This window comes from Lipomyces doorenjongii (assembly GCF_038497915.1).
Source record: "Lipomyces doorenjongii strain NRRL Y-27504 unplaced genomic scaffold V1508scaffold_58, whole genome shotgun sequence".
Taxonomy (NCBI): Eukaryota; Fungi; Ascomycota; class Lipomycetes; order Lipomycetales; family Lipomycetaceae; genus Lipomyces; species Lipomyces doorenjongii.
The window spans coordinates 69,331-96,182 of NW_027118125.1; the positions used below are offsets into that span (position 1 = coordinate 69,331).

A 26,852-nucleotide genomic window follows, 5' to 3' on the forward strand; every position below is an offset into this window, starting at 1 on the left:
TTGTGTTTAAAATGAAAATGAGATGAATGACGCCCTGCAAGCGATTAAGGACTCGGCTAGACTCTGACATAAGGGCTCTGCAGCGATCTGCTTGTACAACAATTACTGATCGTGTTCTGCACGCTATGGACCCAGACGTAAAAGCCTCCAGACGTCAACGAAGCCGTAATTAAGTCGAGTGGTTAGTGGGCATTTAATCGTACTTGAATCGCGGCGGTCTCTGGCCTTACTCACCAGGTGCACACTCGGTTTTGTCTCTCACTCTCGCTCGCGTCGAGTTCTTCCTTCCCGTCAAGGCTACGGCCCTGGTAGTTCATTTGTTCACCTTAGTCTATAAATGTACTTTGCACATGCGTTTGCGTTTGCGTTTGCGACCTTCTGTTGCGCCGGAGATTGAACAATGCTGCCATCACGTGATCCAATTGCCTAATCAACACTTACTTATTTTGGTGTCAAAACTTTAAGGAAGATGTGTCACAAGACCCGTAATGCTAACATTCCCGAAAGATGACGGTACCTGTCGTACCAATTCTGAAAAACTTTGCGCTATTCTAAAATGAGACTGGCACAAACTCTCTGCTCCGAGGCAGGGTTTCTTAAACATTCTCATATATTTATTTCATTATTACAAACTCCGCAAGAAATGATGCGGCGTTATTAGAGAAGTAGCGATAGAAAGAGCGCTGCATTCTCGGATTGGACTCGCACACTGGACAGGAAGCCAATGCACGACCCGCAAAAAAGCCCTAATAGTCTCATCATTCTCTTCAGCGGCCTCAGGATCTTCAGCCGGTACAAGCTCGAGTGAGTTCAATTCTTCGGCGTAGGAGACTGACATAGAATCATCGTTAGAATCATCATCGCCAACACAGTCAGACAAGTCCACGCACGAACTGATAGTCGCTGGCCCGTTAATGTCATGCTCGCTGAACCTGATCAGCGGCAACTGTTCCTGAAACAGCTGCGGGGTATACGTTGGTGGCAGTTGCACAACAAATCTTCCATCACCATCATCTCGTGGACGGGAATAAAAGGATACCAAGTGCTTGCACAGATATCGCGAATTCAGAATGAATGATGGACAGCTGCACAACCATTGGTCCTTGTCTGTATGATAGACTTCGTCGCGTTTAACTATGGTGTTCTGCTTAATGGCTTCAGCACACTTTCTCCATAAATGCACGCAGTCTTTGTATGCGCTGGGCCTCTCGCGCCCTGCCTCTACTTGTGAGTACAAGTGAGTGCGAGAACGAACTAGCCCAGTACAGACAATATAAGTCAGGACATCAAGCCTGGGCTTAACGAAGCGTGATGCATAGTCCTTCTTTAGGATTCTCCAATGACTCTCCCATCGCATTGTCGTTCGCGAAATTGGAATCGTAGCATTAGAGCCTGGCCGGCCACAAATTGACGCTAGCTCCCATCTGGACCCAACATTTTTGAAGTCGGGCCGGTACCAGTTATTCCAAAAATACCTGAAGAGTTTCGGCTGATCAATGGACTTGCAATATTCAAGCATTTCTTTGATCGAGCTGCTGTGTATTTCGTCATAAGTCTGATACTGCAGTCCTTCAGACGTCGGCGAGCCTTCGCTGTCCAAAGAAAGCTTTGGCAAGACAGGATGTCTTAGAAAATGCCGCTTTATCATGGCCCGCAAGGTTGACGGTTGGTCCCGGGTACATTGCTTGGACTGACCATTCGATAGAATCCAGTCAGACTCCACCGACAAAAATTGCAGGTACTGAGGCAATGCTTTCAATCGGGTAGAATTCCTAGTATTATCAATTGATTCTAAGCCCTTGCTTTTTAGTTTACCGGTGATATATTGATCAATGGCTCGCGGACTATGCCATAGGCAGAGATGATGATTATATCTGTAGTTGTTCCTTTTGAAGGCTAGGCTAGCGGCTGTCACCTCTACCAATGCAATTAATTGGAGTCTGGAATACCAACGTGAAATTAATATATATTACCTGCAAAGTCCTTGTCGGTATGAACAACGTTCGGATTTAGCCCTGCAGCTCGTAAGGCGGTGAGCCACGCCGTCAGCCGGGTTCCCCTCTTGCCTACCTCCCGGACGCCACGCGTATCTAGTAGCAAGTAGGATAGAGGTAGAGAGACAAGGTCATACTCCGTAAGAACGCAGTAGAGCTCGTATCCGTGCTTATTAGTACCAAATACCAAACGTTGAATCAATAAATGCCTCTGTCATTTTCGCACGATCGTATTTAAGGCTATCTCTGAAACACGGAGTAATGAAACTCCAGGTTCCTGAAGTCCTTAAGTCAATCGATACCCGTCCTGTCCTTCCAACGGCAGCTGTGCAGATCTGAAGTCATCTGCGGCGTCCCGTTCCCACTCTTTTCTTGTAAGTGAAAGCCAGATGTTATAGACTTGCTGTCTAGTGATCGTGTGCAATTCTGTGTTCTAAAACTGAGGACTGTCCGCCATTTGGATCAAATTCTGATAAATTAGACGAGGGTGGAGGAGTCGGTGTGCTTGGATATACCTTTGTACCTCTTCGGTCACATGGAATTTTCGTGTTTCCGTATGACACTTGTGGTCGTAAGTTATTATCGCAGTCGGATTCGCTTTCAAGAATGCTATACGAAGTTCGCCGTGACAAGCAAAAAATTCTTTCGCAGCTAACGGACTGATTGAATTAGTCAATCGACGTAATTTTGATTTTAGTAGACGTATGAACCAATATTTAGTCTTACTTGTATATCGCTGTACAGTCTCCGATCTCGCTCAGTTTTCCTTTCCTGCGAGCGAGCGCAGGTCAGAATGAACTCGGGCCCATTTACCCTTGCTTTGCACCGTCGCAAATGAAAATAGTAACCGCTACAATCAAAAATGTCATTTCTTAAATGAGATGCAGCTTTTCTCTGTTGCTCTCGGTCTTCAGTTTGAGCGCACACAGCGCTACGGAAACATCATTCCCGAGCACAAAGGATTCCGAGAGAGCAACTCGCAATTTCAGAGATTCCGTTTCTGGGCTAAATATATGCTTGTCATGTCGTTCCAGAAACGACGAGACAACTTCAATGAAGTCTTCGTGAGTCTCAAACTGCTCATCAAGATTGTATGAAGCGTCCTTCTGTTCCCGGACCTTCGTCTCTAGAGATTTAGTTAGCGCAGAACTTCAGATTTCTGACAGATCTATCGAATATATCGACTTACTTGCATTGTCCCGACAATTTTTGCAACTCTTTACAGACTTACCACCATTGCCGACAAACATTTGTGGAAGTCCTTGAAATGTCGCGCAGCACATCAAAGTGCACAAGATGCACATTTCTGGCAGTACTCTGATCCTCGAAGAAAAGCTTGAGATGATTCCATATTGCAATAAGGGAGGATGCACAAACAGAATTGCTTGTCGTGTGAGAGAAAACATGGAAATTGAAGATGATAAACAAACATCGGGGAAGTGTGAGAGAAAATATGAAGGAAATTTGCAGATGGTAAACAAACACCCTGGAAGAAACGCGTTATGCCGTGTTGATGTAAACTATGACGGCAGGAGACGCCAAGAACGTTAGGGCAAGGGGACTTGAAGAATGTAACGTACAACAGGATTGCCACCAAACCCATTATGGAATAGAAGTAAACCTAATTCTTTTACTACCAACTGGCGGTGGTAGTACGTTAGGGTAAGGGTTCAGCAGGTTCTCTTAAAGTTTCCTTAAAGTTTTGACACCAAAACTAGCAGGAATGCCTAATCAGGAATTATGTCAGCAATTTACGGTTCAAAAAATTACCACGAGCGGGGTGCTTCGATGATATGGTAGCGTTCGTGGGGCAAAGGTAATGGCGGCGATCTATGTCGATGGAAGGAAAGTATTGGACATGAGGCTTTTGGTGTCGCGTGGTTAATGTTTTGAATCAGGCTAGGCTGTCGGTGAATAGGTTTCGACCCTCCTCCTGGTGGGCCCAACGCACAAACATTACGAATATCGGAATCCACAAATTTTACAAGATATGTACCAGAACAATGTCGTGGTTGCGACGGTCTATGAATTTATACGGTCCGCCAACTCCAAAGTCGTGTGCACTATCGTCGAGCCGGATGCAACGAGGCACACACGCCACGGATAAAGGAAATTGCCAGCCGCCTTCGCAAGAGTCAGTGCAAAAGCCGGATGAGCTAAATGATGCAAGTAATAATAGGGTGCCATGCCTTGATCTTGCACGATGGGCATATTCCCGGCATTGCGAGGATTACTTCCACATGCCGCACGCTACATCTCCGTTGCCGGCGCCACCGACTGGGAGTTCACAATCACCACTAATACCTGCTACGCCGACTGGGCTCTATAGTTTACGCCGAGATTTAGTGCGCGATGTATTATTACACATTGGAACGCGTCCTATGGCGCTTTTGATAACTGTGGTGCTGGACTTGGGAATTCTGTTTGGCGCGTGGAGGGTGCTACGCCAGTATGTGACTCATATCGAGGATATCCGGTGGGATAAATGGGCGGGGTGGGCGTGTTGGATAGGAGTGTATTTTTTTGGGTGTGCTATAGGGTTTGTGTATGCAGTCAGACGGGAGTTCGTCTCGACTGGACGAGCATAGACAGATGGAGGGATAAACATTTGGAACCGTCGCGATGTGTAAGGTAAGAAGTGCATATTGAAATACTGTGAGTTCTGTCACGCTCTTCTGTGTTTTGGGGTTGGGTAGAATCTGGTTTTGATATCATGAAGTATTGCTTATTTTATAATACCGCAATTGATAGAATTGTTTGGTAATTGCTGCTATTGAGAGCCGGTATCATAGTTTGTGCGGGAATAAAATTAATTAAAAGAGATAACATAAGCTAATTATTTGCAAACATATTCATTAGGCAATGAACTTTGCGTGCGATGAGCCTCGTTTGGTATTCATATCTAGCTTATGCTTGAGTTGAGTAGACCCAGAATTCCGGACTCCTTATAAAAATCACGTGACAGAATATTCACATGCCAGCGAGGACAAACACGTGAGAATTGAATAAAGTTCTGCTCTGTTGGGGCGAGTAGTTTCATGTGAGCGGAGGAACCCGTTAATTGAGCAGTCCCAGTTGCACTGTCCATGAATCAGCTTACCCGCCGAGAATACCAAGCGGTGCGACGATTGCAACCACCAAACCGAGACCAGGTTCGACTACAATTAGATAGCAAATTAGCGTCGCCCGTCCGTTATTGAGGGGCAGCCAATCACCAGACGTGCCAAGTGTGCCTGCTTCGGACATACACTCGCAGACAGTAGCCAGCAAGCAGCCAGAATGTCCGAACGGGTTCAGAAAGGCTTGACACGTTTGCACAGCAGACGGTTCGAGTTCGGCGGTTGTTGGGGCGGCGGGCCGGGCCAACCCGAAAGGAAGGGTGATTGTTCTCGCGCACCTTCTGTGCCAACACGTAGTCTAACGTAAGCAAACAATAGAAGATTATGTCAGCCAGGCAGCGCAATTGCAACGAACAACACAGACTCAGTCGCTGGTCGTCAGCATGGCAGTAGCGGTGGTTGCCACCATAATGGCGACTCAATGCGGTGGCAATTTTATTGTATGTCGTAAAGAATAGAATGTTAATAATGTTCAGAGTCGGACCAGCGCCACGCGCGTGTGGGACGAACAAAGGGGCGAAGGGGCGAGAAAGTGTAAATTTTCTTTGAGCTATGGCGACGATGGCTCGGCAGCAATTCCGGCGACCTGAAATTGCAGTCGGCTGCTCCGACTGCACTAAACACTCACTACTAAGTTATTGCTCCGGGCAGAATGCTATCAATTGGGTCAGAGCTGAAGCGAGTCTGGATCGATATCTGTTTGCTGTGAACCCTGTGGACGGCGTTTTCTCACCGCCAGCTTAACTTTTTCTCTTTGTCTTGCTTTTTCTCCGCTCGCTTTCCTTATTTCTCTCCCTCTCTCTTTCTCGCTCTCTCTCTCTTTCTATCTTTCTCTCTCCACTCATTCACTCAGTGCAGAGCATTGCCATGTCCACAATAACATACACACAGCGCAGGCCGTCAGTGTCGCTGACTTCGAAGCCTGTTTACAAGGACGCCTTCGGTCGCGACTTCGTACCGCCGGAGTTCACAATCAAAGATATCCTTGACGCCATCCCCAAGCACTGCTTCGACCGCTCTCTTACCCACTCTCTCGCCTATGTCGCCCGCGACGTCTTCTACGCCTCCTGCTTGTTCGGCCTAGCGACACAGATCCATTGCATTCCCTATCTGCCTGCCCGCGTCGTCGCCTGGGTTCTCTACGGCTTTTGCCAGGGTGTAGTTGGTACCGGCCTGTGGGTCCTCGCCCACGAGTGCGGCCATGGAGCCTTCTCTCCCTTCAAGCTCGCCAACGACGTCGTCGGCTGGCTCCTCCACTCAGCCCTTTTGGTTCCTTACCACTCATGGCGAATCACTCACTCCAAGCACCACAAGGCCACCGGCCACCTCACCCGCGACATGGTCTTCGTCCCGCGCGACGTGACCCGTTACAAGCTCTCCCGAAACCTGGCTGAGCTCACCGAGGAGGCGCCTCTCGTGACCCTCTATTTCCTATTTATCCAGCAGCTCTTTGGCTTTCCCGCCTACCTCGCCTACAATGTCACCGGCCAGAAATACGCTGGCGTGTCCGGCTTCAGACGGTCACATTTTATGCCGTCTGCGCCCATGTTCGATGCAAAGGATTTCTGGGATATTATAATCTCTGACGTCGGTATAATTGTCGCTGGCACTCTTGCCTATCTCGGTATCCAGCAATGGGGTTGGGCCAACTTCGCTCTCTACTACTTTATCCCGTATCTCTGGGTCAACCACTGGTTGGGTAAGTCTGCACCATATAATTGATGGCAAAAACTTTTCGTTTAACATCAGTCAGTTTGCATCACGTATCTACAGCACACTGACCCAACTCTGCCTCACTATGACGCGAGTGAGTGGAACTTTGCCCGTGGCGCTGCGGCTACCATAGATCGCGACTTTGGCTTTATCGGCCGCCACTTCTTCCACGAGATCATCGAGACGCATGTCGCTCACCACTACTCGTCTCGAATCCCATTCTACCACGCCGAGGAGGCCACGCAAGCAATCCGCAAGGTCATGGGCAAGCATTACCGTCAGGACAAGACAAACCTCATTCTCGCACTATGGAAGACTGCGCGGACATGCCATTTTGTTGAGGGCGAGGGCGTCAAGATGTACAGAAATGCCAACGGCATCGGTATTCCGCCAAAGGAGGGAAGAAGGGCCCAGTAATTTAATTTATTTAATTATAACAACTGTTTTAACCCATAAGTATTTAATTAAATGCTAGGACGGGCAAATGGGTTGAAACACACTAGTACACGAAACAAAAATGATGTAAGCTAGGGAAGAATATGACTTGGGGATACAGTGATACACGACTAAAATGGTGACGGAGTATAGATTTTGAGAGGATAGATCGACTGGTTTGGGTATAATGCAATTATTTTGTATTTTTTTGTAGTGTGATATGTTATATATATGTTGCCTATTCACGATGTTTTGTGTAAAATCTGAACAGCCTCGCGTGTGATCCGATTTCTGTCGGTTCGAGGACATCCGTTTATCTGGCAATACGGCCTTATATGATTGTACTTGTCATGCCGCTAATATCATTTGACTGCGCTATCGTTGGAGCTTCTCCTAAGTGCGCGCGTCGTCTCGTAGAGATCCTTGACCTAATGACACTCAATTGTTAAACTAACTAACTTGTTGTCGTCAGTCAGCACATGTTATCAACTCCCGATGATATTTTATTTCCTAGAGCCAAAAATATATAAATTTGTCTCTCGGCTCTTTTAACGGCCTCCGACATCGGTTGTTGCTTTGCAAGTGGGATAGAGCTGTTGTGCCATATCCGCCCAAGCCTATGACTGTATCGTGGCGCTGCATAGCTGGATATTCTGCACAGAGAAGCTGGGTTATGGGGTGGGGCATTTGACATATGCAGTTAGCGAGCATCGCAGCACCTTGTGCAGCCACTCCGGGCTGCATCGCTGCGGCCTCCCAAGCGTGTACTCCGCACGGCCAGCCATTATCAGTCCATCTCTTCCCTTCTGATCCTGCGCGGCTGCACTGCACTTTACCATACGGCGCTCAGCACTAGGCAGTAGAGGCTACCTGACCTACTTTTATCTGCTCCCGTTCGTATATTCCTCTAGCTGCCATGGCTCTGTCGCTGGCGGCACTCGTGCCCTCGGTTGATCATGTCAGGCGGTCCTTTTTCTCCTACGGCATTTTCGTCTTCGTTCTCGCTCTATGGCGATATGCCACGTCTGGTACGTTTTTTCCTCGAGTATTTGGTTGGTATTTGTTTTTTTAACAACCGCAGACGTGTTTGACCCGTATAAATGCGGTTCGCTCCTCGCGACCGGTGAATGGCTAGACAACGTACCCGGCACAAAGGGCCCGTCAAACTGGCAACCCCCTGGCTGCATCTTCCACAAATACAACGCGAAAGAGGCAGGCCTGTGTCTCCGCGACCAACACGTGCTTTTTGCCGGCGACTCTACCGTGCGGCAATTATTCTGGCAGACGGTCAAGACGCTTGATCCGTCTGTGTCCGAAACGGCCGAAAAGCACTCCGATATCAGATTCGTCAAAGACGGCCTCAATGTCGAGTTTTTGTGGGACCCATATTTGAACTCGACCGTCTTGCCCCGCCTCTCGACGTGTGGGAAAGTTAAAGACGAGTTGCCGAACGCGTATGTCGTCCTCGGCGGTGGTCTGTGGTTCGCCAGGTATCTCGGCGACAACGGCGTCAATTTGTGGAAAGAAAATATTGACAGGGTGATTGAATCTGTCCGCGCCTGTCCGGAGTACTACCATCTTCCGTTCTTGTTGCCGGTTACAGTGCCGCAGTGGGAGAAACTCGACGTTTCGCGGTCGGCGACAATTTTGCACGACGAAATCAAGTATATGAATGACTACCTCAAGTGGGCATCCCAGCAGTCGAATGTCATTGTGCCGTCGGCGATGAATGCGATGATGACCAAGAGCGCTGCCGCGTCCGATGATTCCGGGATTCACGCCACACAGACTGTCGCAAAGGCCAAGGCCGACGTGCTGCTCAATATGCGCTGTAATCAGCAGGTTATGAAGGCTACTGGGTACCCAATGGACAAGACGTGCTGTTACCAGTATCCGGGTCCTAATTTTACGCAATGGATTATTTTGTTGGTGACGCTTATTGCCATGCCGACGCTGTATATCAAGTCCTCTGGCATGCTTTCGACTCCGAGGATTTGGAGCGAGGGTGCGTCTGGAAATGCGCTTGTAACTGCGGGATTTATTTTTGCGACGACTCTTACGTACTCGTATATTGCCGATCGCACATCCTTATTTAACAAGGCGTCCAAACAGTTCTTCTCCTCCGAGTTCACGGTCCTGACGCTTGCGGCCGCTGTCGTCGGGCTCTTGACGATCCGACGATCGGACTCTGAGCAGGGCTTCATGGGTCGCGACCAGAGTAATGAATGGAAGGGATGGATGCAGGTCATGATTCTGATTTACCACATCACCGGCGCGTCCAAGATTCTCCCGATCTACAAGCTCATCCGTGTCATGGTTGCAGCATACCTATTCATGACCGGTTACGGTCACACCACCTATTTTTACAAGAAAAAGGACTTCTCGCTCAAGCGTGTTGCAAACGTGCTAGTCCGACTGAACTTGTTGTCGTGTGCGCTCGCGTACATTATGGACACCGATTATTTGTTCTACTACTTTGCGCCGCTCTCCAGTTTCTGGTTCCTGGTCGTGTATTTCACAATGAAGTTTCAAGCCCAGCATAATGAGGACGTGAAGTTCCTGTGCTCCAAGATCACGATCTCGGCTATCGGCATGTACTTCGTCGTCTCGGTCGAAGGTATGCTCGACGCCGTCTGGTTCATACTCCAGCGGCTTTTCTTCGTCACCTGGGACCTCCGCGAATGGCGGTTCCGCGTAATTCTCGACATTTGGATTGTCTACGTTGGCATGCTCGGTGCAATTCTCGCGATCAAAATACAGGAATACAAATTCCTCTCCCACCCATCCTGGCCGACCGTCCGCCTCGGGGCCCTGGCCGGCGCGGTCGTCGTTCTCTTCCTCTACCACATCCTCATGCCGATGTGGGATTCGAAACAGGACTACAACGCATTTCACCCGTACATCTCCGTGTTTCCGATTGTCGGCTTCTTATTTCTGCGCAACGCCACACATACGCTCCGCAATGTGTACTCGACCGCGTTTGCGTGGGTAGGAACATGCTCGCTCGAAACTTTCACGCTGCAGTTTCACATTTGGATGGCGGCTGACACGCACGGTATGTTAGAAGTCATTTCGTCACGACATCGCGTTTTGAATCTCCTGATCACGACACCGCTGTTTTTGTACATATCCAGCGTGACCGCGGATGCCACTGGCAAACTCACTACCGTGCTCATCAACGGAATGAAGAGGCCTGCTCCGAAACCAGCGCCGCAGCCACCGACGGCCGTGCTCTTACCCGTGACAGAAACTGGAGTGAACGACGACAAGAACTCATTGCTACAAGTCTCCTCTATGCAAGCCGAGGACGAGCAGCAGGCCGCATCAGGGGATTTAATATCCATAGGCTCGGGCTCCCCGCGCGTCGCGACTGTCCCTGAATCTGATGGAACACGGGCATCCCTGCTCGACTCGACCCCGCACACACAACCAGATGTAGCACAACGTGACCTCGAAAAAGGCGATGCATTTGTAACTGCTGCACCACAACCGGACGAGAACGCGCACATAATTTCATTTGCGGCTAAAGTCGCCGCGCATCCGGTTGTTGAGGGCGCCTGGTTGCAGATGGGAGATATGAAAACAAGGCTCTTCGCTTTGTTGTTTTTGATGTGGGCTATCAACGTTGGCTGCGCCTTCGAGAGGGCTTAAGCAGTCCGCTTATATCCTATCAATATGTCGCGTCGAGTCTTTGGTATCAGAATATGGCAGATAAATACCCCATCTTGTGATCGTGATCGATTTGGGTTCTGGACATGGCATTGGGTCCTCTCACTCTCGCGCGCTCACACACACTCTCACACACACTCTCGCTCTCAGATACTCGCACACACACTCTCTCGTTCCGTTTGCATCTATAGTTCATTTATTTTAGACATCCCATTGTGTACGCGTGTGTACTGAAAAATGAGTCTATTGCTATGACTTCTTAGTCCGGGTTACATTATATACAGGAGTTAAACTATTTTTTTTCGTTGGCTTTTGCGAGTACACGCTCATGCTCTATTGTGTATTCTTAAATTTTGATTGTCAGTTGTTTCTTTGGTAGCTTTTTCTTTCTTAGCATGTCTAATATAACCATATCGATAGATTTAAATTTGTATGCTAAAATCCCTCATACAAGGCCGTACAACCTTGTACTAAAATAACATCGCAAACAACTCTAAAAAAGACGAAATAAATTAAAACGAACGCCGAAATGCTTTACGCGTTATCCATAATAAACCGACTGTCACATTACAGATTCAACAAACAAAAATTTTATTCACAAAAAAAACAAAAATCCATGAATTCCAATTTAATAAAAGTGCCATTCAAAGCCGAGTAATTTTTGTGCCTCAAATGCATGACCACCAATTTGCTTTATGTCATAATGTTAGGCAATTATTTGAGCTTTGGATGGAAGTATATGCGTCGGGCTTTAAGGGAGCTCTGAACGAGGAGGGGAATTAGAGATGATGGGTATGTGGATTCCGGTGCCGTAATTGTTGTTCCTCCACACCCTCAATTGCGAGAACTTCGATGTCGACGTCCACGTCTTGGGCTGCTTGTTCGTCAAGGTCACCGTCGTTATTGTTATTATTATCGTCGCCTTCGTTCTCATTGGGACGATTGTCTACGACCGCAACGCCCATGTTGTCGTCTGGCTGCTCCTGATCCCGCTCCTGCTGCTCTCGTTCCCGTTCCTGTTCCCGTTCCCGTTCCCGGTCCCGTTGCCGTTGCAATCGCGCTTCTTCACGCGCAACCTCATGCCGATGCCAGGTATCATATACAGCCGGCACAAGCGTGCCTAGAAACACAACAACCACCCGCTCCAATTCTCGCAATGTCCGTCTCCTCGTCCGCACATTAGCGTTGTCGTCGGGCGGCAATGTTTCATCTTCGTCTGGCCGGAGAAATATAGTGCCCAGTGCGCCGAATCGTCTGCGTACAATCTGTCCGTTTGCCTCATTATTCTCGTCGCCTTCATTGTTGTGATTGTTATTATTGTTATTTGGTAACACGCGCCGCCCAATTTCGCGACCGAGTATTGCCAGAACATTGGCCCTCCACAGAAACACGACCGCCGCTATGGCTGATATAGTCCAAAACCTTGTACCCCCGAATTCGCCGGAGGATAAACCAACGAAGAAGACGAGACGGAGGAAAAGCCAGGTTAGCGCTAGTGTATTGCGGAGTCTGTGCGCGTTGTTTCGGAGGTCAGACAATGTTGCACGGATTCTTTCGGACAGAGATTGCCGGTGAATTCCCTGTTGCTGTTGTGGTGGTTGTTGGTGGTGAAGGTCTGCTACCGTGCGGGAGTGGAGGAGCGCAGCGAGGATTGAGGAATTCAGTCCCTCTGCCGGGACTGGTTGGTAGAAACTGCTTGAATCCTGCGAATACTGCACGCCGGGCACGAACGCGCTGTTCCCTTCTCGGATCGAAATTCCTGCTGCAGCAAAGTTGCTTATGCCTTGTGGTGATAGCAAAATTGCGAGATGGCCGCTGTTTGTTACCACGGGGAGGGAGGAGTAAGGCGATATAAGAGGTGTGGCAGCGCGGGGATCTTGATAGAGCACGATATTGGTGCCGAGTGGAGGCGGCGGGGACGGGATTGCCGGTATTGTCTGTGTAGGCGTTGCCGTCGCCCCGAAGAGCCAGGCCGGCTCTTGCTGCGGGACAGATGCCCCGACACCAGGTGGTATGTTGGGATCGATTGGTGCCACTGATGCGGGTATGGTCGGCTGTTTATAAGCGGTCGTCAATACGTCGATGATAGACTGCTTCAGCATCATATGAAACGTCACGTCGTTGATCTATACCAATTAGCATCGTCTATCGCACACGTACACAATCAAACTCACCTCTCGAACAACATCACCAAGCTTCATCTCGTCCGTCAAAAACCTCCCCTGGAATATAATGCGCATGATGGTATCACCTTTGACATCCCCCAGCAACTCATCATTCGCATTCTCAATCGCAGGAGTATACACCGTCGACGTCCACGGCTCACCTGTAGCGAACAGCAGTGCGTCCTGTAACCGGTCCGCAATATGCCGCTTGATTGTCTCGACCGTCGTCATCGCCGGTAACTTGAACCCGAGGTTCGACGTGACGGCGGCCGGCAGGGAAGACGGTGTGGATATCCGGAGATTGATGAGGCGGCCGGTCGTATCTGGCTGAGCGATCGACGACGATGTGCCTTCTAGTGATTCCGGTGTTTGTGCGGCTGGTACCAGTGGTGATTGTCTGCCCGGCTGCGGGACGGCAGACAGTCCTGCCCCATTCGATGATGACGCTGGTTCTGCGCCGGCGTCCGACATCGCTCCTTCCGTCAGTGGAGTCGCAATATATAATTCAACGACAGAATTCAGTAATATTCCGAGTCCAAATACCGCAATACGAAGTCGAGCAGAGGCTGACTATAATAAAGGGTCCGTTCGACACTGAATGATCTCAATTAGTCTCGTGTGCAATGGCAGACGGTCAGACTTTAAGACTGCGTGGCACTTTGTCATGTGCTTATTTAAGCGCAATAAACGCGTTTAGTCAGCCATCGAAAAGCATATGAAAAAGGCGCCGATCCTTCAACTAGTAACAGACGAATAAAGCACAAAGAAATCAGAATATCTTCTATCTATACATATAGATAACAGGACATGCTATACGGTGCTCGTTGTCCAAGGGCCGTCCGCTGGATATGCTGACCAAGATGTGCTGAGCATCACTGCGCAATTTGCAAAGCGTGATGCTTGAGACGCACATCACCGGATTTTTCTGTTTAAGGGCTCGGGTACCGCGAACTTGGACATTTCGCAGCAGCCGATTGATTGTTCTCCGATTTCCCACCATCGCACACGCAACAGCAACATGGTTCTGCTGTGTGCTCGCGTGTCGGCGTCTGTGGTGGCACATCCCTTTGCCGGGACGCAGGAGTACTGGTCAGGTCTTCGCGCAATTCGACAACTCTCATCCCAGAAACACTCACGACGGAATATCTCGACCCGTCGCCAACCGCAGAATCGGCTGACCTCATCTCCACGACATGTCTCATCGCCTACACACGTTCCCCACAGGACGTTCCTGTGGAAGGCTGTTAAGTGGACGCTCGGATTCAGTCCAGAACATCGCGAAAACGAGCCAACATTCGAGAACAGATTTCACCCGTGGGAGTCCTCGCCCTCACTTGTCCTACGCAACCGTGCCGCTACGATTAAAGCGCTCGCCAAATGCCCGGTAACCGGCCTCAGTATCCAATTCACCTGTCCTAACTGCGGCATTCCCACACACCACTCCGAGGAGGTCTGGAGAGCGGACACGCACCACCACGAGCAAGTCTGCGACAGACTAATGCTCGGAAACGTTTTTGAGCACGATATTCGCTCTGGCCGGGAATTTCCTGAGTTTGAAATGCCGCCGCCTCAGGACACGGACGTCGCAATCAATTTCGCGGACTGGGACACATTTTTGTATACTCGTGACTTCCATTCGATGGACACTGAGTTTGAACTCGCGCATGCGACGAAAGTGCTGACTTATCCCATTACAGTGGGCAGTATATTGCACCAGGGATCACCTTACACGCTTGCATCAAGACGGTTAACATTAGAGGGACTGAAGTCGTTGGCTGGTGAGTCACAAACGGTGTCGATACTCAAATAAAATATTAACAATTACCTGCAGCGTTGAGGTACACGCTTTTCCCCAACACTCCACCGTCGCAGACCGGCAGTAACGTTGATGGCGAATCCGTCCAACGAAACCAGCCGATCCGCCTGTTCGTTCTCGGTGCGCGTTCAGAGTCGCAATTACCACTCGAGATATGGGCACAATTGCTCTTTCTATTTAACAAGCCGAACATTCATATCAACTTCATCGGCCCTGAGGCGCTTTACGACCGCGAAAAGAAGCAGTACGTGTACAATCAGTCAGCCGTTAGTGAACGTGTGGCGCCAAATTACTCTGTGTCTTACTACACGGATTATTTCCACGTCATCCACGACACACAAGAATTCACGCCCTATGATCCCTACTACGACGTCTTTTTCCTCTTCCACCCCGGTCTCGGTGCCCCAGAAGCGATGGATCAGTGGGAGAAATCGATGCCTGCGTTGCTTGAAAGTAAGTGCGCCGTCTTCATTACAGGATTCCACGAGGCAGACAATAAACGGGATTGGGACTGGGTAATGAATAAGTTCGGGGACGAACTCGACGTGCTGATGACGCCTGGCATTAATATCTTCCAAAGTACGAAGTGGGAAATCAATGATTTGAAACCGGAGGAGCCGTACCAGGTTAACCAGCAGGTATTCGCATTCAGAGGAAAGCGGTATCCTGCCGTTCTGAAGAACGGCTCGTTCGCTGGATTACATACCTAAGCCCCGAGAATCTTCTCTGAGATGTCTACGACATGTAACTATTTACGACCAATCAAAAATCATGCAACACTTGATCATGTGAGTCAACCAAAATGCAACAAATACTGGGATGATTTATATAAAGAGATTCTTGTAACTGTAGCTGATTGTAGTTTGTCCCAGCATATGTTTTATGCCCGGAATCGTTGATTTTTGTATCTTGTACATAGATATAGAGCGAGTAGTGTACATAGCAGTTTCTTTACCTGTATGTAAGAATGAGAATGTAAGATGTGAGTAACAATTCCGCTTGACAGAAACTCGTTGATGTATGTTGTGGGACGACGTCCCTCAGAACACTGACTACGTCCGTAAACTTGCATTGAGTTTTATGGCTGGCTTCATTGCACGTGCAATGATTGGGTTATGGTGACGCGCTCCGGTTCGCGCGGCACACAATCGAGACTCGTCAATGGACCATCACAAATTCCGTCTCGGATCTATATTCCAAGCTCATATCTAACGATCTCACATTATTCGAACCCTGGTATGCCTATGCACTTAAACGTTCCTAATATCTTTATTGATTTGTTGACGTAGTGACGGAATCACGGCACAATGCCACCAAAACGTTCCAGTTCGACTCACAACAGCTCTGGCTACAAATCAAATTACGCGTCTAACCCTTACAAACGTTCCAAAATGGAATCAAAGCCCGATGATGAGGACAACCCTTTTGGAACTGCAATTTTGGATATTGACGTGCGTTATTTCGACACGCGGTATTCAGAAGCCGGAAAATGTCGTAACGCTGAGGCTAATCGTGGATTTTAGATTGGAAAACGGAAACGATTACTTGTTAGAGATTTCAAAGGCACACCATTAGTCGATATTCGAGAGTTCTATTCGAAGACAAATCCGAATGGATCAGAGGATTGGTTGCCTGGTCGCAAAGTAGGTGTTCTTGATATCCTCGTTTTATAGAATTCACGTATGAGTTGTAGATGTTGGTTGCTGATGATGTGTAGGGTATAAGTCTTACGATTGATGTGTGGGAGAGGGTGGTGGCGCACATTGGCGATATTGAAAATGCACTCAAGAAGCTGCAAGACCATGATGTTGACACTAAGGAAGAGGTTGGCGATGAGGGCTTGAAGCAGGACGAAAATGAAGTAGAAACTAAAGGCGACAGTCTGGAAGTAAATTCAGAGCAGGAATAGACATATCAATTGGGTGATGAGTAATAGGCTGGCGGCTTAGTACTACTTTAGAATTGGCCGGAACAAAGTCGATACTACAGTTACCTAATTTTTAACATTATGATCGAACTAAATCATAACCCGGGTCATTTCAAACCGCGAACTATACTGGGCCCAGAAGGATGACGCGACAACTAGTGCTGCAAAGCTCGCATTTACATTTACATAGCCATGGCCCATATCACGTTGTCGACTTTTGTGTACGAATTGCGGGTTAGGGTGCAGAACGTGCCATGTCATTTTCGGCTTATGTCCAACCAGTACAGCAAAGTGCCACAATGTAACTATCATTTACATATATCTATAACTATTCTACAGTTACATTAATCCAAAAGTGTATTTGCGTCCCACCAGAATCACTATAATCCCCCGGCCCTCTGCGAAATACTGTCAACTAGATCTATAGGAATTGATAATGCCGATTCGCTGCTTCATCGTTTCGTTCTATGGTTGTCCGTGTCACAATTGACAATATCTACTACGCGTATATTATCGAGTTCATTCGCCTCATTGTGGGCAGTCACAATGTTACGGTGCGTGATCCTCAACTCTGGCTCACGTTCCACCACGGTTACCGACCTGCTGAAGGTGGAGAACTGCCTGACGGACATTGTACCCAATTGTGTCAGTGATCTCGACAATGTTCGAGGCATACGGGGTCCTATGACGAGAGCAGGTATAGATATGCCGTGCACAATAACACTGCTCACCATCGAAAAGTATATTACTAGTGGTGCAACTTTTCCGATGTATGCAACTTGCTCAGTTTGCGTGAACGTAGCTAACGTTTCTAACAACACCGACAGATAAAAGACTGCACCTACACCGATTGGACCAAAAAACCTGCAAGTGAAGTTAGATCCATGTACAAGGGACGGGTAACAGGGTAGAAATTACCACTCACCCTGTAAAAATCGCCTCCCGGAAAGTCTCGATGCGAGGGATAGCTTTATACATTACCAGAACGGCTGGCAGTCTGCGGAAAGCCAGAATAGCAAGAGCCATAGCAATAAACCTCCATACCGGAATTTCTTGAGTATTAAATTCCTATTTACGAGTATCAGAGAGTGTAATATGATTAGCAAGCACACAACTTACAGCCCAAGGGATAATAGTACCGAACCATGTAAACATCGCGACGTTTAGTATCATATCCAAAGACGACTGGCTCTCAGTATTAGATACCTTCTTATTACGCGTGTTTTACTGTTACGACTCACCTGAAGACTGTCGTGTTCAGTTTCTACACGGAACCAGTCACTGATGATCAGTTAGCCAATTGCTGATTGCATGCAATTACAGCAACAGCACGTACTCCCTACATATATTGTCAGAATTATATTGAAAGCGTATCGGAAGTGTAAGGACAATTACCATGTGAACACATTACCGGCGACAAAACTAATTGCGTCAGCTCATTCCGGCCTCGACTACATAAAATCAACATACCAAGCAAGCAAGTCATCAGTTCCAAACAATCCAGCCGTTCCAACAATGAAGAGCTGTAGACATCAGTCGATATTCATTTTAATAAACTGAAATATAAGCACAACTTACCGCCAGCGCGAAAGCAAATAGGACAAACGATTCGTCGTCGACCATATTCCTATAGCACAAAATCCACAACCACCCTTACGGGCAGCGCAGGGTGAGAAGATCAGACCTAGCCAACGAGAAAAAGAATCTTTTCGCCGACAAATTACACATCACAGACTCGATCCATACAAAAGTCGAAGACAGATAAAAATGCAAATCAGGCAGTAGAAAATGGGAAATCGACTTCTCTTTAGCAAAATGCAATGCTCGCATTGCAATATATCCTACGACCGTACCGTATACAACCGAAAGTATAATTTGGTATATGATCGTTTCGATAATCCAGTCCCGAGCGATAGAAGCTCCACTGTCCCGCAGCATATAGAGGGCCAAGAATAGAAAAGGATACCCAAAACCTAATCCAGTTAATGTGCCATTTAACTACCAGTATTTAATTCTCCTTACCGTCATTTGCGCCCGATTCTGCGGAGATGAGATTGCGGAGAGGTTCGGCTATGGACTTCTCTGCGAATCTTCCCTTGACTAGAGAGTTACTTAACACCTACGTGGGAGTCAGTCATGCTGCACACAGTTATGTCCGAATTCGTTTATAGGCATTCGTACAGGATCCGTAGGCGTAATGCAAGCGCCAATAATAAGTGCATCCAGCTAACAGGATCGTCAGCGATATGTTCCAATATCTCGATCGTAGCTAGCACAACTCACGTAGTTTAAGTTGGGTATGCACAAATAGATAATCAAGGCCGAAACGACCCACATAGTTGTCATAACAGGCAAGAGCAGCATGGACAAGCTTCTCCATTCATGCCATAGATATTTTCCTGGCAATTGCACACCAGCTAGCACTAGCTGGACTCCAAGTACCAACCGTGTGAATTCACGAGTTATGTCCTGTGTTGTAGTTCCATAGAATGCGGGACGAAAGAGCCCTGCGCCTTTGAATGTTATCCCGAATAGTAGTGATGGCACTGCCGAGACATTTAGCACCCCGGCACCAAGAGATTGCGACCTGTAATACTTACAAGCTTCGGAAATATACATTTTCTCTCGTACCAAGAACGACACCAGCCCAAATAGAATGACAAAGCCTCCCAGCAATGTGCAGACTAAATTAAAATTACTTATTGCAAGCGTCGGCATATTCGTTTCTTAATCACAATCTATATCGATATGTTTGTCATGCAAATCTCGGAATGGAAGATCGTATTCGGTGCCAACACTTATAGTATTATTGCCCGTTATAGTTGAAACCAGGCCAAATGACCAGACGTACTGTTGGATTTCGGTATGACGTTTAAGTGGTATGACAAACCCCTGCCCTGAAATTTGGTTGCAACACGTGCATTCTTATTATATTCCCCGAGCAGTAGAGAAAAGTAACTCAATCTATTACTATTAACTACTTGGCGCTAACTCTGTTCAATACATAACATTTTGCAAGGACAGCACTACTCCCAACAACGACGGACGCTCAAATATACCGAAATTACCTAAACCGTATACATTAACCAAATATTAATCACTTAAGAGAAATGGTAACATCAACCTCTCAAATATAGTACACAATGCGGGGTTAACAAAAAAGGAGTAACTACACAGTCAGTGTGCCCCGAATAGTCCTCTTCACATATTTATCCATCAACTCGCCTACATCAGCCAACACAAATTTACAAATCACCTGTCCGAAAAAGTCGCTTGCTCTTCGCACTGCCAAATCGACTCGTGCTTTTGTCTGCATCGATAAATTGTCTGCTGAAAGTAGAGCCGGGAATTGTTCAATGACTTGCGCACGGTAGAACAAGACGATGAGAACATTGACGTACATGCTAAGCGGCCCTCGTAGCGATTCCTCCGCGTCCTTCCCAACTGCATCCTTGCGGGGAATGTAATATTCATTCATTGTCCCAGAGTCAGGTTGAGCCAACGAAGTTGTACTGCCGCCGGAGCCTTTGGGTCCAGACCCTGTCCACGACTTGATTTTTTTCCAGCTCAGAAGCTTCTGCGAAGATGGTACACTCGCGATCGAAGCACTTCTTTCTGAAGATGCATCGCTTCCTGGACCCGAATGCAAGGTCGCTGGCGCAGCTTTTCGAGTCGGCGTGAAAAAATCATCTCCGAACGCACCAAACCCGTGGGTATAATCAGAACCTTCCGGAACCAATATCGGTTGTAGTCGCGCTTCAACCTTATCCATCACGCGTACCAGGTCCGTAATTCCTTGAATTGAAGGATCATCTTCGAAATGTAGTAGTGCAGAGTTCATGCTCTCGCAGGCTGATATCTTTTCCTCCAGTGACCGTAGTTTGACACCGGTGCCAAGGAATATTTGCGGAGATAGTCGCAAACGATCGGTTATGAGGCCACCGCTGGGACTAGTAAGTGCAGTATGGATATTGCGCATTAGCCAGAACGGACGCGCAATGGGATCTGCAGGACGGGGTGGGAGGGTCTCGTGGCTGCGGATCGTATTTGCCCTTGCAGTAGTTGAGATCGACAGACGGGACGACGCCGACGGACTAAAGGGAGCGCCAGTTGTCGAGAATGAGCTGATCGAGGTTAATTGCGGGTATTGCTTGTCTTTTGACATATGTGACAAGGAGGTGGAAGATATTGATGTGATAAATTGAGATCCGGAACGACGTGAAGCCAAACTTGTCGCAGATGCCGGCGATGCCGCACCGGTAGATTCATTAGAAGAAGATGACGGTGAAGGGGCGGTTCGTGAAATAAGTGGGTTGAGAGATGAAGTGACTCTACGAGAACTGCCCGAAGATTTCACGCTGCCTGACGAAGACAACGATCTGAGAAACGTCACCCTTGCTGGCTTTGGTGTTACTGTCATATCCTGTGTCAACGCGACCGCTGGTGTTCCGGAGGAGTTAACTGAGGAAGCTCGTCGAAGGGCTTGCGTTCTAGGCGAGTCCTGAGCATCAGCCGGCAATGCCGAGAGAACTCTCCTGTGCCTGCTTGGCGATGAGTTGCTAGAGGTTTCGAACGTGGCTGTCGATTGCGGAGTAGGAGTTCTTATATCCTCTTGTGCCATTGCATCCGTGTCCTCCTCCTCACCATTCTGAACTGACGCGGCCGACTTGACAGGATTAGCCGGCCTAAATACGGACGATGCGATAAATGCGGTAGACACACTCTCACCGAGAGGCTTATCATAGTACAATCCCAGACCATTCTCAATTGTGCCCTCTTTAACATCAGCAGAGTCAGCATCAGCGTCTTCAATATTGCTCTGGCTAGCAACGCTCTTCGTTTCCGTCACTATTGCGCGAACCGGCGGATGTCCGAAATGTGCTTTCGCCAACTCTATATCAAGATCGAACTCTTGCAGTACCTGACTGACGGTCATGTCGGCCTTGACTTGGTTTTCGGTTTTCCTGTGAAAAAGTGCGAGAGACTTCGCAATTGGAATTAGCTGTCCGTTATTGTTTCGCGGCAAGTAGTCTAGAGGAAGGAGGATATCTTCCGCTGCACGCAACTCTCCATCTACAGTCTCAAATTGCGCTTCCGTGATGCTCATGGCTGGACTGGGCGGTTCAAAGAAGCTATCAGAGTCGTAGAACCGCCGATCGCTGTTATTGGTTCGAAGTGTGTCAGCCGTTGTCGGTCTGAAAGGAGGCGGAGAAGACGGTCTGCTCGTGTTCCCACGATCAGCCATGGATGTCAATGGCGACACAGCTCCGCTTGCCGACGACATCGACGACGATGAACCACGTACATTCATACTACGATGCCATCCAACAGGCGTGGCTAAGACGCCGTTGCCTTCTATGTACTCTGATCCCTCCTCCGAAGGGAATACATCTCGAAAGGTAGGCGCTGACGAATCCTTGTTACTTCGGATTCCGACATCTTGTCCGTAAGCGAGACTACTCCGTCTCGAAGGTAGCTCGCTGGACAATGACGTCTGCAGGGATTGCGCATGAACCCGTGATGAAGAGAGCGACGGCATTGGCGAAGGGGGAATGCTCGCGCTACCTTCTGATGCCGACGCGGATCCCATATTAAGCTCGGACACGCGGCTTCCATAGACGTCGTACTATAATCCAATTAGCATACCAGCATAACACGAAGACAGGAATCATACTATCTTTCGTAGCTTTGCTCTATATTCTGCTTTATTTGCCCTCTCTATTACTATTTGAAGGAGACTGCACGCTTCAATATAGGCCATTTTCGCTAGCGGCTTTGTTAGTCACCTACTAAATGCAAGTCAAAAATAGAGAATACACACCACCCTCGATATTCCCATCGCTATCAAGCAGTACAGCAGAATTCGCCTTTTTCAAGGCGTTCATCTAGATAAGTTGCTTAGCGACGTGCGTAAGCTGAACAGATTATTATTGCATACCATGATCTTTCTACTCGACGGACTGTCACTCGCGACTTCGTCTAGCATTTCCTCGTCCGCGTCGTTCATATCATCATCCTCGTAGTGGCGCGCCGAAAAGAACGTGTCGTACACCTGCTCGTCAAGCCCATGTTCCACAGACGACACATCAGACGATCTCAATGCCAACCGATCCATGTCGTGCTTATCATCTGTATCGTAACGGTGGACCAGTGATTGCTCGAGCGTCTCCGGCGGCTGCCATTGTGTCTCATCACCTGCATTTATGCGTGAAAGGTTCGACGTGGCAGTTTGAGTCGATTGCATGAGTACCGATTCAGATCGCAGATCGCGTGCGATGAAGTCGAGATGCTCCATTCAATTGACTGGATAGGATGCGGGAATAACGGTAAAGACCGGAGGAACTCAGAAGTAGATCTGCCGGGCTGCGCTTGACATGGTGGAAGCGGTTGGTGAGGAAGTAGTAAGGCAAGGCCCTAATCGCTCAGCGTGCCCGTTCGGGAGTCAAGCCTGTGTAGGAGTTTTGCGCCGGCAGCAAAGCGAGCAGAGGAATGCGGGGCCGCCAGTATTCCAGAGTGAGGATCTTGTCGGTGAGAGGCACTTCAAGTTGGTGGGCTCTGATGCGTTCACTGTTTTTTGTTTGCTGGCGGCGTTTTGCCGGTCACGGCTCACAAACGCAAAGCAGGAACAGGCACAGGCACATCGCAAACGTGCGCCGTCAGGGGCTGGGCGAACCGAACATCCAGTAACACTGAAGGGCCATCTTATTGATTAAATCCGAATTCCTCTGCTGGCATTAGCATTAGTAATAGTGGTGATCGTTTTGTGAGAAGCGACGCTTGATGGCCTTTCAACCAATATATTTGACCTGGCTACCGATTCTTAGATGAGGTAGTAGTCACCATTTGAGAACAGTCTATTAGTTCGCATATATATGATAATAATTCCAATACATGCATGGTGATCTTTTCGAAGGCGGCTCAATCTATTTCACAGGACCCGTGCGTCCGCGTCGATGAGGACTAAATCTTGACGTAATTCAAGAATTGAGCACCGCGGCATACACTGGCAACCGCAGCCTATCTTCGCCATAGGGATAAGTCCCGAAGTTCCGATAAGTCGCGTCAGGTGATAGCTAGAGCGAATCCATTATGTAGTTCCCTTCTTGCCACCCAGATGCATTCCGATTGCAAATTGGTCGTGATCTACTTCATGGTTTATTGTTGAAGAATGCACGTGGGCCGCCGTCTAGTCTACGGTATACTGTTGTAGCATAGCACTTCTAATGGATATAAATAATAATACATTAACTCTATCGTATACGATTTACAAGCGCCATTTTAGTACAACAACTATTACATGTACAAATACTGTCAACGAATCACATTAACCAATCTAGATTACATAATCGCCGCGGACGTGGGAATTACTCCATCAACCCAGGCGCCCTCATCACTGCTCCCTTCGTTCTTCAGACGTTTTCTGTCCGGTCCGGCATCTTCCTCCTCCGAGCTCGATTCCTCGATATCCTCCTCCGCGAACGCAATCACATCGGAGTATTTCCCAATCAGAAGCTCATTCATGGTCTCGTACTCGGTCTTTTGCACGTTCCCGTATTTCTTGCGCGGGTTCTTGCCGCCGTTGGATTGCTCCCACATCGGATGATTCGACGACGTCAGCACGAGCGAGTTCTTGTAATACCAATCTGTGATGAATTCGTCCATGATGGGGACGATGGGGAATACTGTCTTTGCGCCCGCGAATGCGATGGCCGCGCGCACACGCTCGCGCACTTCGCGGTGGCCGAGTAAGTAGACATGACCACCGCAAGCTTCGCCCACGCCGACGAACACGAAATTCCGGGCGTCGGACAGGTCGAGGTAGTTATCCCAGACATATAAACACAGATCCTGCAGTGCAGCCTGCACGTTGTACCCCTCGTCTTCCTGGTCCGTGAAAATCGCGGGGGCGTTGATATCCACTACGCCATAGCCCTTCTGATGCGCCCACTGGATGTACTTAATCTCAGCGTCCATAACAAACGTCTCATGCAAACTGATCTGTCCCGTCACAGGATCAGGTTCCGTCCACACATCTGGCGGGTCATGCACAATTACAACTACCGTCTTCGCGCTTTGAAATCCGGGCGTACACAGCACCTGGTCCTCAAACGACCTCGAAATCCGGTCCCGGAAAATTGGCAGCTTGGTCATATTGAAATGTGCGAATAACTGCGACGCCTGGTATCGTCTTATAATATCCTGTAGTCGCTCGACAGCAGGTGCTTCAGGAAGGTCGTGAATCATGTGTCCGATCTTCATGCATTTCCAGAACCGAGCTTGCGTCCGGCTTACTTTGTCGACCGTCTGGACGGCCTCAGGGCGTGCGTAGACATTAGTTAGGGGGATTGGAGCATCGCCTATAAGGACTTTTGTCACGCCGAGTGCCGATGTTGCGATCGAATCGAGATTGTAACCACCCTACTCATCGTTAGTTGATTGAAACAATAAACTGCCACACAAAGATCCCTCACTTCAAGAACAACCGCGAGTTTGCCATGCGCAAGCGACTTGAGCATATGTGTCATATGGCCATAAGCCGCCGGCAACACAAAACACTCTCCAAGCTCATCTCCCGGCGCGGCATCAAACCCAGACGACAAAATCACGAGATCCGGCCCAAACTCCTCTGCGATTGGCATCACGGTTTTTTGAAATGCGTAAATGTAATCGCCGTCGCCCATTCCGCCACATGGCCAGGGTATATTCACATTGCGGCCCTCGCCCGGGCCTTCGCCGACTTTATCATAGTTGCCGAACGTACCGCCGGGGTAGAATTTTCCATTGTCGTACCGGTGGAGGGAGATGTAGAGTACATTTGGGTCGTTATAAAACGCGCGCTGGGTGCCGTTGCCATGATGAATATCCCAGTCCAGAATCAAAATCTTCTTCACCTGCTCAGGAAATTCCTTCAAAATAACCCTCGACGCAACCGCGACATTGTTAAACATGCAAAACCCCGCCGGCTTGTACGGTTCGGCGTGGTGCCCCGGTGGCCGGACGACCGCGATCGCGTTCTTTACATCCCCTCTCACGACCGCCTTACACGTATCAATCACTCCCCCGCAGCTCAATTTGGCACAAAACCACGACTCGTTGTTGAAGTACACGGAGTCGCCGTTGTCGGTCTCTTCCACGAGCTCGTCCTGGGTCATACTTGCCGTCCTCTCAATGAAATCCCAATGCTTCATCTCGTGCACAAGCGTGACCTCCTCCTTTGTCGCTTCCCGCGCTGGAATATGCTGCATCAATTTTCCCCCAATATGCTCTGCCCCGCTTGCGCCCTTCATGTCCACCAACCCCGCTTCGGCCAATGCCTTGTATATCCTGTACACCCGCCGCGGGTCTTCTGGGTGTGGATCAGTGTAGTCGTATGCATTCGTCACGATCTTAGCGTGGTATCGCATGCGCACGTCGTAGCATAGCCCAGTCTTGAGACTGACATACGGTAGTGGGTCTGCGATCGGAGGCAGCGTGGAGATTGATGGGGTTCCGATGGTCGATGGCGCGCTGATGGGCGCGATGCCATTCGTGATCACCATGTATGCACAATAACCAGCAAGGTCAACTATAAATGCTCCGTGGGTCTATAGATCTAGTCTAATTCTCACGGTGTAGCCTTGTACTTTTTTGTTGTAGAACGGAAGGAAAGTCCAACTACTATCGAGTCATATACCTCTCTACCTTGAGAACAGGACACACTAAATCAAAATGCAATCGCGAATGCAAATTTGTCGTCTCCTGTCTAGACGTCCCGGACAGTCTGGACGAGTTGTTGAGGAGATGATGTCGCGTGTGGTGAGGGTAGAACAAAGTTGTTTTTAAGATGTCTATATGTAGTGATGCGCGATGCGGCGGCGGGTGGCCAAGTCACCCCGGCGACGCGTCGGACCCGACAACCAAGCCCCTGCCTAAAGAACTAAGGCCCTGCACCATTCAAAAAAGTGCCACTTTTCACACCAATTTTTTGCTCAATCTAGTTAGTCACAACCGAATTGGGAAGAAACACTTTTTTGA

The 26,852-nt window shown here is 48.6% G+C and overlaps 10 protein-coding genes across 10 annotated transcripts; 5 read left to right on the forward strand and 5 right to left on the reverse strand.

Annotated features, from left to right (window-relative positions):
* Positions 1–614: 614 nt before the first annotated feature.
* Positions 615–3,477, reverse strand: V1508DRAFT_457454 (uncharacterized protein; the record flags this gene model as incomplete). The annotated part of the gene is made up of 8 exons (XM_066942684.1): positions 3,184–3,477; positions 2,922–3,120; positions 2,737–2,886; positions 2,442–2,653; positions 2,297–2,420; positions 1,974–2,203; positions 734–1,917; positions 615–701 (listed from the first exon to the last, which is right to left on the reverse strand). The coding sequence occupies exons 1-8, from the start codon at positions 3,398–3,400 to the stop codon at positions 615–617; spliced, it is 2,403 nt and encodes an 800-aa protein (XP_066793845.1). The 5' UTR covers positions 3,401–3,477.
* Positions 3,478–3,756: 279 nt separating this feature from the next.
* Positions 3,757–4,815, forward strand: V1508DRAFT_423482 (uncharacterized protein). Its single transcript, XM_066941173.1, has one exon. The coding sequence runs from the start codon at positions 3,998–4,000 to the stop codon at positions 4,580–4,582; it is 585 nt and encodes a 194-aa protein (XP_066793846.1). The 5' UTR covers positions 3,757–3,997; the 3' UTR covers positions 4,583–4,815.
* Positions 4,816–5,980: 1,165 nt separating this feature from the next.
* V1508DRAFT_359131 (fatty acid desaturase-domain-containing protein) lies at positions 5,981–7,243 on the forward strand (the record flags this gene model as incomplete). The annotated part of the gene is made up of 2 exons (XM_066937090.1): positions 5,981–6,812; positions 6,867–7,243. The coding sequence occupies 2 exons, from the start codon at positions 5,981–5,983 to the stop codon at positions 7,241–7,243; spliced, it is 1,209 nt and encodes a 402-aa protein (XP_066793847.1).
* An 811-nt stretch (positions 7,244–8,054) lies between these two features.
* V1508DRAFT_375062 (10 TM acyl transferase domain found in Cas1p-domain-containing protein) lies at positions 8,055–11,410 on the forward strand. The gene is made up of 2 exons (XM_066937565.1): positions 8,055–8,289; positions 8,343–11,410. The coding sequence occupies exons 1-2, from the start codon at positions 8,178–8,180 to the stop codon at positions 10,910–10,912; spliced, it is 2,682 nt and encodes an 893-aa protein (XP_066793848.1). The 5' UTR covers positions 8,055–8,177; the 3' UTR covers positions 10,913–11,410.
* V1508DRAFT_423490 (uncharacterized protein) lies at positions 11,311–13,935 on the reverse strand. The gene is made up of 2 exons (XM_066941174.1): positions 13,105–13,935; positions 11,311–13,056 (listed from the first exon to the last, which is right to left on the reverse strand). The coding sequence occupies exons 1-2, from the start codon at positions 13,564–13,566 to the stop codon at positions 11,710–11,712; spliced, it is 1,809 nt and encodes a 602-aa protein (XP_066793849.1). The 5' UTR covers positions 13,567–13,935; the 3' UTR covers positions 11,311–11,709.
* A 23-nt stretch (positions 13,936–13,958) lies between these two features.
* V1508DRAFT_375064 (uncharacterized protein) lies at positions 13,959–16,055 on the forward strand. The gene is made up of 2 exons (XM_066937566.1): positions 13,959–14,873; positions 14,927–16,055. Exons 1-2 carry the CDS (start codon positions 14,114–14,116, stop codon positions 15,619–15,621), a joined length of 1,455 nt encoding a protein of 484 aa, XP_066793850.1. The 5' UTR covers positions 13,959–14,113; the 3' UTR covers positions 15,622–16,055.
* Positions 15,966–17,102, forward strand: V1508DRAFT_238500 (transcriptional Coactivator p15-domain-containing protein). The gene is made up of 4 exons (XM_066936343.1): positions 15,966–16,147; positions 16,201–16,362; positions 16,435–16,554; positions 16,629–17,102. Exons 2-4 carry the CDS (start codon positions 16,219–16,221, stop codon positions 16,818–16,820), a joined length of 456 nt encoding a protein of 151 aa, XP_066793851.1. The 5' UTR covers positions 15,966–16,147; positions 16,201–16,218; the 3' UTR covers positions 16,821–17,102.
* Positions 17,103–17,105: 3 nt separating this feature from the next.
* V1508DRAFT_423496 (Cation/H+ exchanger) lies at positions 17,106–19,666 on the reverse strand. Its single transcript, XM_066941175.1, is given in 13 exon segments — positions 17,106–17,702; positions 17,764–17,906; positions 17,958–18,023; positions 18,080–18,119; positions 18,212–18,213; positions 18,233–18,260; positions 18,309–18,361; positions 18,417–18,465; positions 18,640–18,811; positions 18,861–18,957; positions 19,020–19,064; positions 19,122–19,384; positions 19,439–19,666. 13 exon segments carry the CDS (start codon positions 19,554–19,556, stop codon positions 17,291–17,293), a joined length of 1,488 nt encoding a protein of 495 aa, XP_066793852.1. The 5' UTR covers positions 19,557–19,666; the 3' UTR covers positions 17,106–17,290.
* A 341-nt stretch (positions 19,667–20,007) lies between these two features.
* V1508DRAFT_450770 (uncharacterized protein) lies at positions 20,008–23,082 on the reverse strand (the record flags this gene model as incomplete). The annotated part of the gene is made up of 4 exons (XM_066942490.1): positions 20,008–22,464; positions 22,513–22,604; positions 22,660–22,723; positions 22,777–23,082. 4 exons carry the CDS (start codon positions 23,080–23,082, stop codon positions 20,008–20,010), a joined length of 2,919 nt encoding a protein of 972 aa, XP_066793853.1.
* Positions 23,083–24,062: 980 nt separating this feature from the next.
* Positions 24,063–26,656, reverse strand: V1508DRAFT_390796 (uncharacterized protein). Its single transcript, XM_066937931.1, has 2 exons — positions 25,310–26,656; positions 24,063–25,256 (listed from the first exon to the last, which is right to left on the reverse strand). The coding sequence occupies exons 1-2, from the start codon at positions 26,375–26,377 to the stop codon at positions 24,177–24,179; spliced, it is 2,148 nt and encodes a 715-aa protein (XP_066793854.1). The 5' UTR covers positions 26,378–26,656; the 3' UTR covers positions 24,063–24,176.
* Positions 26,657–26,852: the final 196 nt, after the last annotated feature.

What these genes read in the sequence shown, in the direction of transcription:
- V1508DRAFT_238500 (XM_066936343.1), top strand. Translation starts at nt 16,219, where the DNA reads ATGCCACCAAAACGTTCCAGTTCGACTCACAACAGCTCTGGCTACAAA. An exon ending in CTGCAATTTTGGATATTGAC is followed by an intron (nt 16,363 to 16,434) that starts GTGCGTTATTTC and finishes CGTGGATTTTAG; the next exon opens with ATTGGAAAACGGAAACGATT. An exon ending in ATTGGTTGCCTGGTCGCAAA is followed by an intron (nt 16,555 to 16,628) that starts GTAGGTGTTCTT and finishes GATGATGTGTAG; the next exon opens with GGTATAAGTCTTACGATTGA.
- V1508DRAFT_390796 (XM_066937931.1), bottom strand. Translation starts at nt 26,377, where the DNA reads ATGGTGATCACGAATGGCATCGCGCCCATCAGCGCGCCATCGACCATC. An exon ending in AACTCGCGGTTGTTCTTGAA is followed by an intron (nt 25,257 to 25,309) that starts GTGAGGGATCTT and finishes AACGATGAGTAG; the next exon opens with GGTGGTTACAATCTCGATTC.
- V1508DRAFT_423490 (XM_066941174.1), bottom strand. Translation starts at nt 13,566, where the DNA reads ATGTCGGACGCCGGCGCAGAACCAGCGTCATCATCGAATGGGGCAGGA. An exon ending in TTGGTGATGTTGTTCGAGAG is followed by an intron (nt 13,057 to 13,104) that starts GTGAGTTTGATT and finishes TAATTGGTATAG; the next exon opens with ATCAACGACGTGACGTTTCA.
- V1508DRAFT_375062 (XM_066937565.1), top strand. Translation starts at nt 8,178, where the DNA reads ATGGCTCTGTCGCTGGCGGCACTCGTGCCCTCGGTTGATCATGTCAGG. An exon ending in ATGGCGATATGCCACGTCTG is followed by an intron (nt 8,290 to 8,342) that starts GTACGTTTTTTC and finishes TAACAACCGCAG; the next exon opens with ACGTGTTTGACCCGTATAAA.
- V1508DRAFT_423482 (XM_066941173.1), top strand. Translation starts at nt 3,998, where the DNA reads ATGTCGTGGTTGCGACGGTCTATGAATTTATACGGTCCGCCAACTCCA.
- V1508DRAFT_375064 (XM_066937566.1), top strand. Translation starts at nt 14,114, where the DNA reads ATGGTTCTGCTGTGTGCTCGCGTGTCGGCGTCTGTGGTGGCACATCCC. An exon ending in GGGACTGAAGTCGTTGGCTG is followed by an intron (nt 14,874 to 14,926) that starts GTGAGTCACAAA and finishes AATTACCTGCAG; the next exon opens with CGTTGAGGTACACGCTTTTC.
- V1508DRAFT_423496 (XM_066941175.1), bottom strand. Translation starts at nt 19,556, where the DNA reads ATGCCGACGCTTGCAATAAGTAATTTTAATTTAGTCTGCACATTGCTG. An exon ending in AATGTATATTTCCGAAGCTT is followed by an intron (nt 19,385 to 19,438) that starts GTAAGTATTACA and finishes ATGTCTCGGCAG; the next exon opens with TGCCATCACTACTATTCGGG. An exon ending in CGGGAGGCGATTTTTACAGG is followed by an intron (nt 17,703 to 17,763) that starts GTGAGTGGTAAT and finishes CTTCACTTGCAG; the next exon opens with GTTTTTTGGTCCAATCGGTG.